At 44.4% G+C, this 11,344-nt stretch overlaps 1 protein-coding gene and 1 pseudogene across 1 annotated transcript; both read right to left on the bottom strand.

Annotated features, from left to right (window-relative positions):
- Nucleotides 1-214: 214 nt before the first annotated feature.
- On the bottom strand, nt 215-2,140 carry LOC106981218 (60S ribosomal protein L30-like). The gene is made up of 2 exons (XM_053205650.1): nt 2,103-2,140; nt 215-806 (listed from the first exon to the last, which is right to left on the bottom strand). The coding sequence occupies exons 1-2, from the start codon at nt 2,138-2,140 to the stop codon at nt 410-412; spliced, it is 435 nt and encodes a 144-aa protein (XP_053061625.1). The 3' UTR covers nt 215-409.
- Nucleotides 2,141-3,310: 1,170 nt separating this feature from the next.
- LOC106981156 (protein NipSnap homolog 3A-like) lies at nt 3,311-4,283 on the bottom strand (annotated as a pseudogene).
- Nucleotides 4,284-11,344: the final 7,061 nt, after the last annotated feature.

The following is an 11,344-nucleotide window of genomic DNA, read 5'->3' as shown; positions in this document are numbered from 1 at the left end:
TGCTTCTGGCATTCTCAGCTCTGTCTTCACATAATGCCGTCCTCAGCAAGGTAATAAGAGCTAACATCATTAAGTGCCATGTGCCAGGTGACTTTCTAAACAATTACATGTATTTATACATTTAAATCTTTGTAACAGATCAGTGAGTTAGAAATGGGAACACAAAATATCCCAGCCATTTGCCCAAGATCACAAAGCTAATATGTGGCCCAGAAGGACTTGAAGCCATTCAGTTTAGCTTCGGAAACTGTGTGCTCAATCAGTATGCTTGTTGCCACCAATATGTCTATATTTCGACCCTAATGATACCTATTGTAGCTTTACTTATTTATGCCACACTACCAACTCACGCACACTTTTTTTTTAACAAGCTCTGGCCAGTTTTAGTAAAGAAAAATGTTTGCGTGATTTACCTTTCCCCAGTCTGCAGGCTTCTCATGACATTAGAATCACCTGGATCAACGGCAACCAGTGTGTATCCTCTGTAGTATCTCCCACATGTTGTGCCCAGTTCAGTTTTATTGCCACTGTAGTGATGGACACCACTTTTGGCCCACACGGTACAGTATTCTATTTCAGATTTCCTCAAGCCTGGGCAGTAGTTGTCAAGGAGGATCCGTTTCACTTTGCCATGTCTGATCATTTTCAGAGCCTGCTTGTACCCCAGAGCACACTTTCTACTTTTCATAACAAGTTGGAGCCTAGGGCTGATCGTCTCCAGTGACTTTTTCATCTTCTTTGCAGGGCTACGACCCTCCTGTCTTAGGTGCCAGAAGACCCCAATCAAGACCAGTCGCCAAGATGGCCTGGAGCGAGGACAGAAAGCTCACGAACATATATTAGCACATATGCTGGAGCAGGAACGTATTCCAAAAGATCATAAACATTACTGAGTGGGCAGGTCTGCTGTGAACATTATGGGCCTACCCTTGTATGTTAAGGACCTTTTGTCCCCAGCGGTGTTCAGAATTCTCTTTGTATTATTCAGGTAGTAATAACAATAGCTACCATTCACTGAGCAAATTTTACATTCTTTATGATTTTAAAAACATCCCTGCAAAGTTGTATAATTGACTCAATTTTTAACCTTATGAGTCAGACAGGTCAAGTGGATTGTTTAAGATCATCAGCGGGTCTGTGGAGATTTGAATCCAGATCTGCCAAATTCAGAAGCCCCTGGTTTTGCAGCTACTGTTTGAGCCTTCTTCCTAAGCCTTAGGCACAACCCTTAGGCGCTAACCCTAGTGTAGTGAAATAAATAGCCAGATAAAGTGACTATCATCCTTGTGGAACTATTAACAGCCAAAGAATGAAGGAATTGTTGGGGTCCAAGGGCAGGCCACCCCAAGATGGGCCACTTTGGCATAAAGATTATTTTGAGTTAAAAAGCAATCAAAACCCAGCAAATAAAAGAAAAGCTCTTTACTTCTCGCTCATGTGCCTAAAAAGAATTTATAGGGAGAGAACTATCATGATAGATAGCTACATTATGATATAAACTAGATATGGCAGACAGGGAGGAACCTAACAAGATGTGTTTGGGTAAAGTCCTCTATGCCCCACTGTTTCTGAGTAGCCCAGAAAATACTTGTTTCCCAAACCTTTATTCTTTTTCATCTTCCTGTGAATTGCATTCCTTCTTTCAAAAGAAGTCCCAGACCCTTACCCCTTCTCCTTAGTCCAGAATGACATATATACCTTATTTTTCCTGCCTTTGGGATTTCCATGTCTGTGTAGATTCCCTGTACATACACTCTTAAATTTGATTTTCCCGTGTTAACCTGTCTCATGTCAATTTGATTCTAAGTCTGGCTAGAAGGACCTTGAAGGGAACAGGACATTCTTGTTCCCCAACATAACCATTGGCCATAATTATACATAAATTCTAGATTTTAGGGGAAAAAAATAGTTTGTAAAAGTTCAGAGAAAAGGTAGGAATGACTCCTTGGCAACATTCTAAAAGTTAAAATGGCTAAAAGAAGAAAGAAGTTTCACAGGAAAAAATTCTGTCTGAACACTAACATTTGTCTTAGTCCATTGGGCTGCTGTAACAAAGTATCACAGACTGGGGGGCTTATACACAACAGAAATCTATTTCTCACAGTTCCGAAGGCTGGAAGTCAGAGGTCAGGGTCAGCATGGTGGGATTCTTGGAAAGAACCCCTTCTGAGTTGCACACTGCCAGCTTCTCCTTGCATCCACACGTGGCACAGAGAAAGAGTGAGACAGCTCCTCCACCTTTTTTATCAGGCTACTAATCCCATTCATGAAGGCTCTTCCCTCTGGACCAAAATCACCTCCCAAAGGCTCCATCTCCAAATATCATTACACTGGGGATTAGATTTCAGTATATGAATTTTAGGGCAACATAAACATTCAGACCATAACAACAAATGACATAGGTCAAGAAGAAATAAGGGGAAGTGTCTTTCACAAAAAAGAAACCAAAAGCAAATAAAAACAAACAATGCAGAGAGCTTTCTAATGATTACAGATTTTAAAAAGAAACACCTGAAATATGAAAAGAAGCACTTATACACTTATCACCAAGGAATATTAGCCAGTCATAATGATCCTAGGAAAAACAGAGTCCAAATTGCCCCGAGGCTTCAAAAGTCAGTGTAAGGGCACTAAAAGGGGGCTTTTGGCTGGGCTCAGAGCAGGAAGAATGAGGAATGAAGAGCCTCTTAGGGGCAAGTGACGTCATGTTGAAAGCTAACAGAGAAAAGCAAGGCAATTCAACTCCTATACTCCTTTCTCTATCGAGGAAAGTGATCTTCAAACTGGGAAGGCTAGAACAAATATGGTTAGTAGGAAACTGAAACCTGTGATAGGCAAGGAGACAAGAAAACACCTTGCCACTCAAATGTGTTCTGGAGAATGACATCCCACTCCACAGAGGAAGGTGTGGGGTATAAGCAGCTGCAGGGAGCGATGGAGTATTGGAGGGGATTTTGAGGAATAGGAACATGCTCCAATTTAAAAAAAAAAAAAAAGAAAAGTAAAGTAAATGGGTGGATTACAGAAAGGTGAAAATTATCCAGACCTGAGAATAATTTTTTTATGGATATGTAGACTTTCATTATGGCAAGCATATCCATAACCATAAAGATCTCCTTAAAACAAAAACGTGTCCCAAGTATCTTTGTTAAGTAGTGATCTAAAATGAAGTAATAATTGGGGTACCTGGTGGCTTAGTCAGTTGAGCGACCGACTCTTGATTTCGGCTCAGGTCATGATCTCACAGTGGTGAGATAGAGCCCCACCTCGGGCTCCATGCTGGAGGAAAGGGACAGAACTATCTCCTGAAGTGGTGGTGACAAAAGACAGAGGTGGCTTTCAAAAATGCAAGGGACATAGCTAATTAACTTATCACCTCCTTCCAGCTACAGTGAGAATCTATTGGGAGAATCAAAGCCCCATAGCAGACGCATTTTAGGGCAGTTCATGAAATGCCTCATATTTCAGTAGAAAACTATTTCAACAGTGAAATGACATGGGCATCAGAAGCATACTTTGCTGTGACACATGGTAGTTGACATCTTTCCAAACAACCACCACAAGCCTGGGGTCCTCAAGAGACTGATGTCTCCCAGCTACACGATCATCTGTACTCATATTTCACTGAAGAACAGGAACTCTGCTGGCTGCTCCATATTCTGGGTGGAGAATGCCAACTGGTTTTACATAGCCTAAATCTACAAGGGTATCAACTGCCATTTTTAGTGCATCACCCCACAGAGTTGGCATCAGGTTTCATCTGGAAAATAACCAGTTCTTGGACTCACTCCTTTGGAGATTTTTTGGACCATGGTATGACATAAGTAACCTCAAACTCTTGTTAATCAATGAGAGCCAACTTTGGAATGAGAAGCTGTTCCTGGCCATCCTTATTTTTGGTCAAACCTTTCTGAACTTCAGTTCCATGAACAAAACTATGATACTTCCAAGGCATCTGGGTAGTTCAGTTGGTGAAGCATCCAACTCTTGATCTCAGTTCAGGTCTTGATCCCAGTGTGGTGAGTTCAAGCCTTGTACTGGGCTCTGCACTGGGCATTGAAGCCTATTTTAAAAAGAGAGAGTTAAAAAAAAAAAAAAAAACTATCATACTTCCAAACATGAAACACTTTATTCACTCCACCTCCAAATGTTACACTCCAAAATCCAACAAATTCAGAGTCAGCTGTCCAAAGATGAATGGTTTTCTTCATATTTTCTGGAAACTCATTTTTCTTTAAAAGTTTAAGGTAGTAAGTATAAAACTCATAGAGTATTTCATCATATTGTCAGCCCCCCGCCCCCCTTAGCAAAGGTGAACACACCTGAGGGTGAATGGCTGTGTGGCCAGACCCCTCAGGAATCAAGACTAGTGGTAGCTTCAAGTGCTGGGAAGGGCAGCCCAGTGGGAAGGGAAGCCAGTCAGTAGTCTTTCAAGGGCCTCTCTTCCTATGTCTTCCTTACTAGAAACCAGGTCCAGGCCAAGTTTTTTAATGTCTATTGATTTTTGAGAGAGAGAGAGAAAGAGCATGAGAAGAGGAGGGGCAGAAAGACAGGGAGGCACATAACCCAAAGCAGGCTCCAGGCTCCGAGTCATCAGCACAGAGCCCGACGCAGGGCTTGAACCCACCAGCCAGAGATCATGACCTGAGCTGAAGTCTGAAGCTTAACCAACTGAGCCACCCAGGTGCCCCAGGACCTAGCCAATTTTTAGAAGAGTAAATATTTTTTAGTATTTAAAATATAATTATTAAACAGAACTACTTGTACCACTCTGATTTTTACAAAACAAGCTTTACCCAACTAACCTTGTTTCTATGCTTAGAAGTTATAAGGGAAGCCAACATTTTCCTGGGTCAAGACTTCAAGAAGTCATAGTCAAACTATCCCTATGGACAATGTGGATAAGCATGAAATGAATGGCAATTACACGAAGAAGAGTTTTCTTAACTAGTTGAGTTACTGAGTATATATGTTACTGATAAACTCAGTTCTGCCCATCTGAAAAGTAGCATGTGATGATGGGGGTGGGGGGAGGTTGCTCTTCTTGAAAAAATGCATATATTGGTACCTTTTTAATGACTTGTATGGATATATGGAAATCAAACACATGGCCTTTTGATGTAATGCTTTGAAGATATTTTGACAGCCATGTAAAACTATTTAATTTTTTAAAGAAATTTTCCTAAAGTGCCAGTTAATATAATTATATACACACTGACTTCCTGACCTTCATCCCATTTCTGAGTGAATTTTAGAGGCATAGTAAGGTCAGACCCAGGGATGGGATGAGGCTTTAAGGTGTCCATTGTTCACATTTCTAGGAAACAAAAAGATTTTTTTTTAATATTTTGATGTTCCCATTTTGATATGATCACATCAAAGTTGTCATATCAAAATGTTTTTTCCAGACCCGATTCCCATACATTCATCTGCATCACAGATTTTGAAACTCCAGAGCAATAAGGATAGCTTTCTTCAGCACACCCAGAGGAGTTTACTTTCTGGTTGGCAGTAATTCCCTGGGCTTCTAATATTTGTGAAGACAGAAAGTTAGGAGGATTGCTGATGTGCTGGCTTCAGAGTCAGTATTTGATAGCTCTCCACCACGCCAGATGGTTTCTTCCTGCCTATAGGAAATACGGGTAAAGATACACAGCATTCCAGGTTCTTTGGTTGTGAGCAACTGAAATAGACCCTCAGTAACCTGAGCAAGAAAGTACTTTATAGGAGGGATACTGGGAAGTGCTTGCAATAATAGTAAAAAAAAGGAGGGGGGGTGAACAACAGAGTCTTGGAAAAACCGAGAATCAGAGCAGCTGCAGGGATGTCAGTAGAAAACCCAAACACTGCTTCTGTAGGGAAGTGCCATCGACGCTTCCGTCCCACCGACCACATGTCCCTCGGCATCTCTGCCCAAGTTGCAGAGCTTGTCTCCTGTGGCGTCCCCTCCTGGGATTGGGCTGTTGGGGGTCACACGTGACTGACAGCCCAGCCACATGCATGCAGGAGGGAGGTTTCCCAAGGGAAAAAAAAGGGCACAGTCACCAGAGGATAGGGGCAGTCTGCTGAGAAAGAAAGAAAAAAATAGATCCACTGGAGACCTGATCTTCAAACACTCATTTTGGCAAAATTCGGGTTTGGTCTCACCTGCTTCATGGAAGTAGGGGCTTAGTTGACTGCAGGCTGCATGAGAGTGCCAACACAGTGCTGGCGGCCCCAGCATCAGTGGCACTGTGCCCCTCAGAGGTTCCACCCCTCATGGCACTGCCACTGTCCCGTGGGTGGCCTCCCGTGCTTCTGGGCTCAGGAACACTCCCCTTCTTCATCCTCTGGCTCTTGGGGTGGTAGCTGCTTCCCGCAGTTACTAACATCTCTGTCACATTTGCCTTTTTGTTCCCTTTGCCCTTCCTCAGCTACGTAGAAAGCTCCCATATGAATTTGTCTCTACTGGAAATGTTGCGAGTGTTTCTACCTTCCTTTCTGGATCCTGATAGATGCACATGGTGAGGTTCGCAGTAGGCTGGTGAGGAGTTTCACACCATTTCATACTTAGAACGGGTGCCTTGTGTAAAGGAAGACTTTAGGGAATGTGATAACCAGCTTCTCCTATCTGAAGAGCTTTCATCTGAAAAGGGGATTATATTTATCCCGTGTAGTTCCAGAGGGCAGAAGCAGGATTAGTGAGCAGGAGTTTTAAGGAAGCAGCTTTCAGTTGAAAGTAAGACATGGTCCTCTAAACACCTGAACTGCCCACAACGGAATGCACTGGGCAGCTCTTTTGGGGGGTTAGTCAAGCAGAGGGTTCGTTTCCATGTCTCCGAGACACCAGAGAGGTGCCCACCAGAGTGACAGGGCTGGGCCAAATCTATTCTCAAGGCCCTGAAATCTCCCTGCAGACTCTGTAGGCTTCAATTAAGGATTTGGTAATTTTCTATCAGAGCTTGAGAACAAAGCTAGAATGCTTAGTGGCCTGCAGAAAATAGTAGCTGTTATCCTCTAGGAATTACTGTGGCCCCCAGAGTAATTTAAAGCAATGTCTCTTACTCTAGGGCTGAAGAAATTATACTTCCCACCAGTCTATACCCAGCTGAGAGCTGACACCCTTTAGTAAAAGGATTCTTCTCATTTGTTTACGTCCCTGGATCCCCTCTGTGTACCTGGGATTTACACCCAGAAGCCCTTTGGAAGGGCCAAAGCTGACCACAGCCTATGAGTAATGGAATCAAACGATTCTAGTGTTCTGAAGAGAATGGCTCATGCTTGTGAATATTGTGTGATGAATTCACATCTCAGAATCCTTCTACTGCAGTCTGAGGCTTCCCACATCAGCCCTGGGTTCACAAGGAATGGACGGACAGTTATAAGGGAACCGGACAAGACTTCAAAATCCTACGACTATCTTCCCGCCGCCTGGAAAATCCCACCACCCGTCCAATTCTTGCTTCACCTGTCCTTAATCTGTGTACATCTTGTACAGCCCACCCCTCTGAGGTCGGGGCACGTAGCACGAGTCTCAAAATGGCTGTTCTCCATCCACTCGTTTTCCTTTCCTGGAGCAAAACTGCCTTCAATTGTACTGTGGCTGTTTGGGGACAGGAGAGGAGAAAGCCATTCCCTCTTGAGCCCTGTTAAACCAAATACAGAAACGTAAAATTCTAACTTCTAATATGCTCAGAAAATGGTAACTTCTAGCACACTAAAAGAAATCATTCTCTTCTATTTTCCAATGAGAATATTGGAAGAGAGAGGAAAATGCCATGTTTTACCCATGATCACATACCCCAGATATAACAGGGCCAGAAATTAAACTAGAGTGCGTTTTGACTTAGTCCAGGGATGCTCCCCTGACTCCCCACAACATTATTGCTTCAAACGATCCTACTTTACAAGAGAGGAAATCCATGGAATTAAGTGTGTCAGTGGCTCAGCTCGGTTTTCTAGCAAGTGATGGTTCAAGCCGACGGTGGGACATCAGTGGCCTGGAGGTTGCATCTTCTGCCAACACAATACCTTGTAGTTAATTCTACTTTCCATTCTGCTTCCCCTTAATTTTTCCCGATATTCTTCCCATTCCTCTCATGTCGCAGGGTGATTGCCCAGAAGACAAAGGGAAAATGTCTGACGATGGGTGGGCGGAGTCTGGCTCACCTATTGGCTAAGACACCGGACACCTGCCATGGTTTAGGGCCATCAGGGTGCAAAATACCTTAAGACATGGACACACTTGTATGCCAAAAAGTCCAACAAGAGCAAAGAATAATTGGGAGTTAAACAACATCCTCTTCCAAAAGCTTATCCCCAAAATTAGGGCTCCAAGGCCATGTTCTCCTAAGAAAACACAGTTGGTTAGTACCTGGACTGAAGGAGCAAGGCTGGGTAGAGGCTGGTGCTAAAAGGGAAGCAAAGGGCAGGAATATAGAATATTGTGATGTGGTGGGAGGTGAGGAGGTGGGAGGTGGGATGTGGGGAGGTGGGAGGTGGGGAAGGGGAGGTGGGAGGTGGGAGGAGGGGAGTGGAGAGGGCACAGCAGGTTGTCTCATGGATAGGCCCCCCTTTGGGATCCACTGTCCTGCTGCAGGTCAGGAGACCCCTCCTCATCTTCCAGCTCGGGAGATTTGAACTGCACTGTTCATCCAACTCTGCTCTCTGTTTCTTCTCCCTCTATCCCCTCTCTGCCCACCCCTCATATGGTTCCCCTCCTTGTCCCTTTATGTCCCTCAGCCCTCTCTCTGCCTGCCCCCTTCCAGTCTGAGGCAGCCACTTGGGGACCCTGCTATCCAATAATTAGCCTGAGCAGCTGCTCAACCAAACAAGCTCCAGAGATCCGCAGCTGGGAGAGTGGAGTCCTGCCTGGAGGAGGGGGAAGTGGGGGGAAGGTCCACCAAGCCTTCTCAGGTGGCCAGATGACGCCTAATTAGGCCCCCTGCTCTGGAGGCCTCACCAGATGGGCAAATGCCTGGAAGCCTTAGGGAGCCAGCAAGACTCTGTGGGAACTCCCAGTGTGTGGTTTCCTTTCCAGCTGCCTCTGGGCTGTGGGGGGAGGGTGGTTAAAATAGTAATTGGTGCCTCAGGTCAAGGGGCCTCGCTTTTCCCTGCCAGGAGGGGAGATGCTCTGCTTCCCAGTGGTACAAACCCCCCAAGCCCTCCCCCCGCAATTGCCAGCCTGGAGTCCGAGCTGTTGATTGAAAATGATTTTTTGAGACGCACACCAGAGGAGTTGGCACTGGGAACATTTTTCTAAATCTAAACAATGCACACCATGCATTCACAAAAGGCAGAATTAAACTAGAAGGGAAACATGAAGAAAATGCGTAGGTTTCATTCTTTCCATCTCCCCAGCCTGCAAAAGTGATCTGTGAACGGTGTGGAGCAGAGAATGGAGAGGGAGAATGGAGCAGTAAATGATTTCATTTTGACAGCTTGCGGTTTCTGGGCAAAGGAGAAGTCAGGGCCAGGCAGTAACGGGAGGGGGACCTCTGCGGAAGGTGCACGTCTTAGATTGCAGAGTGAGGCCACTGCCTGCCAGGGAGAGCTGCCCTCTCTAATCCACACGGCCGTGGCACCACCCCCTGCCCCTCGATATGGCCATATCTACAAGAAAAGAATGCAGGGAGGCAGAAAATGTGCCACCCTCCTCCCCCAAAGTTCTGTTACCAAAAGGAGTTTGCCATTCAGGAACCCAGCCGGGCATCATTGGAAATACTGGTGATGAAGGTGACGAACGTTAAGGGAGAAAAAAGTACAAGAAGCAGAGCTGAGGACGGACCAAATGCCCTCTTTGTCCTTCCCTCTTTTGGACTTCCCTAACTCCTTGTGTGACAGAGAACATCTTTGCCTTTGGATGAAGACAGTGATATCTGTAGTGCTTAAGTCCTTAACTCAAATGGCCTTAACTCAAATGGCCTAGTAAAGTAAAGGTCAGGAAAACCAAGAAATCTTTTCTACCTGACGCCATAGCCCTTACATCCCTGTTTGCGATACCCTAGAAGCAACCATACAAATTCGGAGCAGACACTCACTCACTTGGTGCTTTCCTTTTTCAAGCTGTGAGAAAGTGAACTCACATCAGAATTGGTTTTACCTTACAATCACCTTCTAGCCCAGGGATGATTATTTTCTGTTATATGTGGAATAAAACCTCCAAAATAAAATAATAAGACTGAGAAAATTAGTGTAAGAATTATTCATTTTGATATTTCCTCTTTACTCTTGTTATTAATGTCCCTAATTTGTGGGACCAATTTGTGGATGGGATGGGCTATATGTATGATTACATTTTTGGCCAGCAGAGGACCAGGCTGGCAGAAGAATGTCTTTGAGAAAGCTCAGTTCTCCGTAGTTTCTGGAGTATAGCATATTTTCTGCCAGTTCAGGCTGATACAGTGGACATTAATTGTTCATTCTCCTACAAGAGCCATCTGCTAAACCTTGATGCCTTGGAAATCTGGGGAAACAGCGCCATCTAGCAGCCCTTGCTCTAAGTGCTTCGAAGCTGGGTTTATCTGTTGTTAAGTGACCAGTGGAAAAGGCCACCATTCTTTTGAGGTTGACCAAGTTGGTAAGATGCTCTTCACAAGTCCACCTTGGCTATCAATGAGCACAATCGTTTTGCAACCACTTGGGGTCCATTTTGCTTTAGGTAAGTAGCTCAGCTTAAAATTCTGGATGGATAAACCAGGTTTCATATAATTACATTAGCATAGAGCATTTCAGAATATACGAGAGGGAAAAGGCAGTCTTTTCAATAAACGGGGCTGGGAAAACTGGACAGCTACAGGTGAAATAATGAAACTGCATGATTTTCTTTACACCACACACAAAATCAAAGTCAAAATAGAATAGAGACCCGAAACGAAACAGGAAAGCATAGAGCACTTCATCCATGAGACGCTTTAGAGCTAAGCATTTAAAAGATAAGGAAATTTGGGGTGCCTGGGTGGCTCAGCCAGTTAAGCATACCACTGTTGATCTCAGCTCAGGTCATGATCTCACCGTTCATGGTTTTGAGCCCCACATCGGGCTCTGCACTGATGGCACAAGGCCTGCTTGGGATTCTGTCTCTTCTTCTCCCTGCCCCTCACCTGCTTCTTCTCCCCCTCTCTATCTCAAAATAAATAAATAAAATTTATAAATAAATAATAAGGAAGCATGGGCCCAGGGAGAAAAAGATACCTACCTCTTCAAGGTCACTCAGTTAGTTTGTGGTTGAGTCAGGCTCATGAACTAAAACCAATACTACTATTCACAGAATAGGAGCAACCCTTTTCCAAAGGCAGGCCAGAGATGAAGATAGGACTAAGACACAGAAGTGAGAGCAGCCCTCGGTAAGCGAAAGTGTGGGTCT

The sequence above is a fragment of the Acinonyx jubatus genome, chromosome D3, assembly GCF_027475565.1.
Source record: "Acinonyx jubatus isolate Ajub_Pintada_27869175 chromosome D3, VMU_Ajub_asm_v1.0, whole genome shotgun sequence".
Taxonomy (NCBI): domain Eukaryota; kingdom Metazoa; phylum Chordata; class Mammalia; order Carnivora; family Felidae; genus Acinonyx; species Acinonyx jubatus.
The sequence above is the reverse complement of the archived record's forward strand: the minus strand, read 5'-3'. Positions and strand labels throughout refer to the sequence as shown.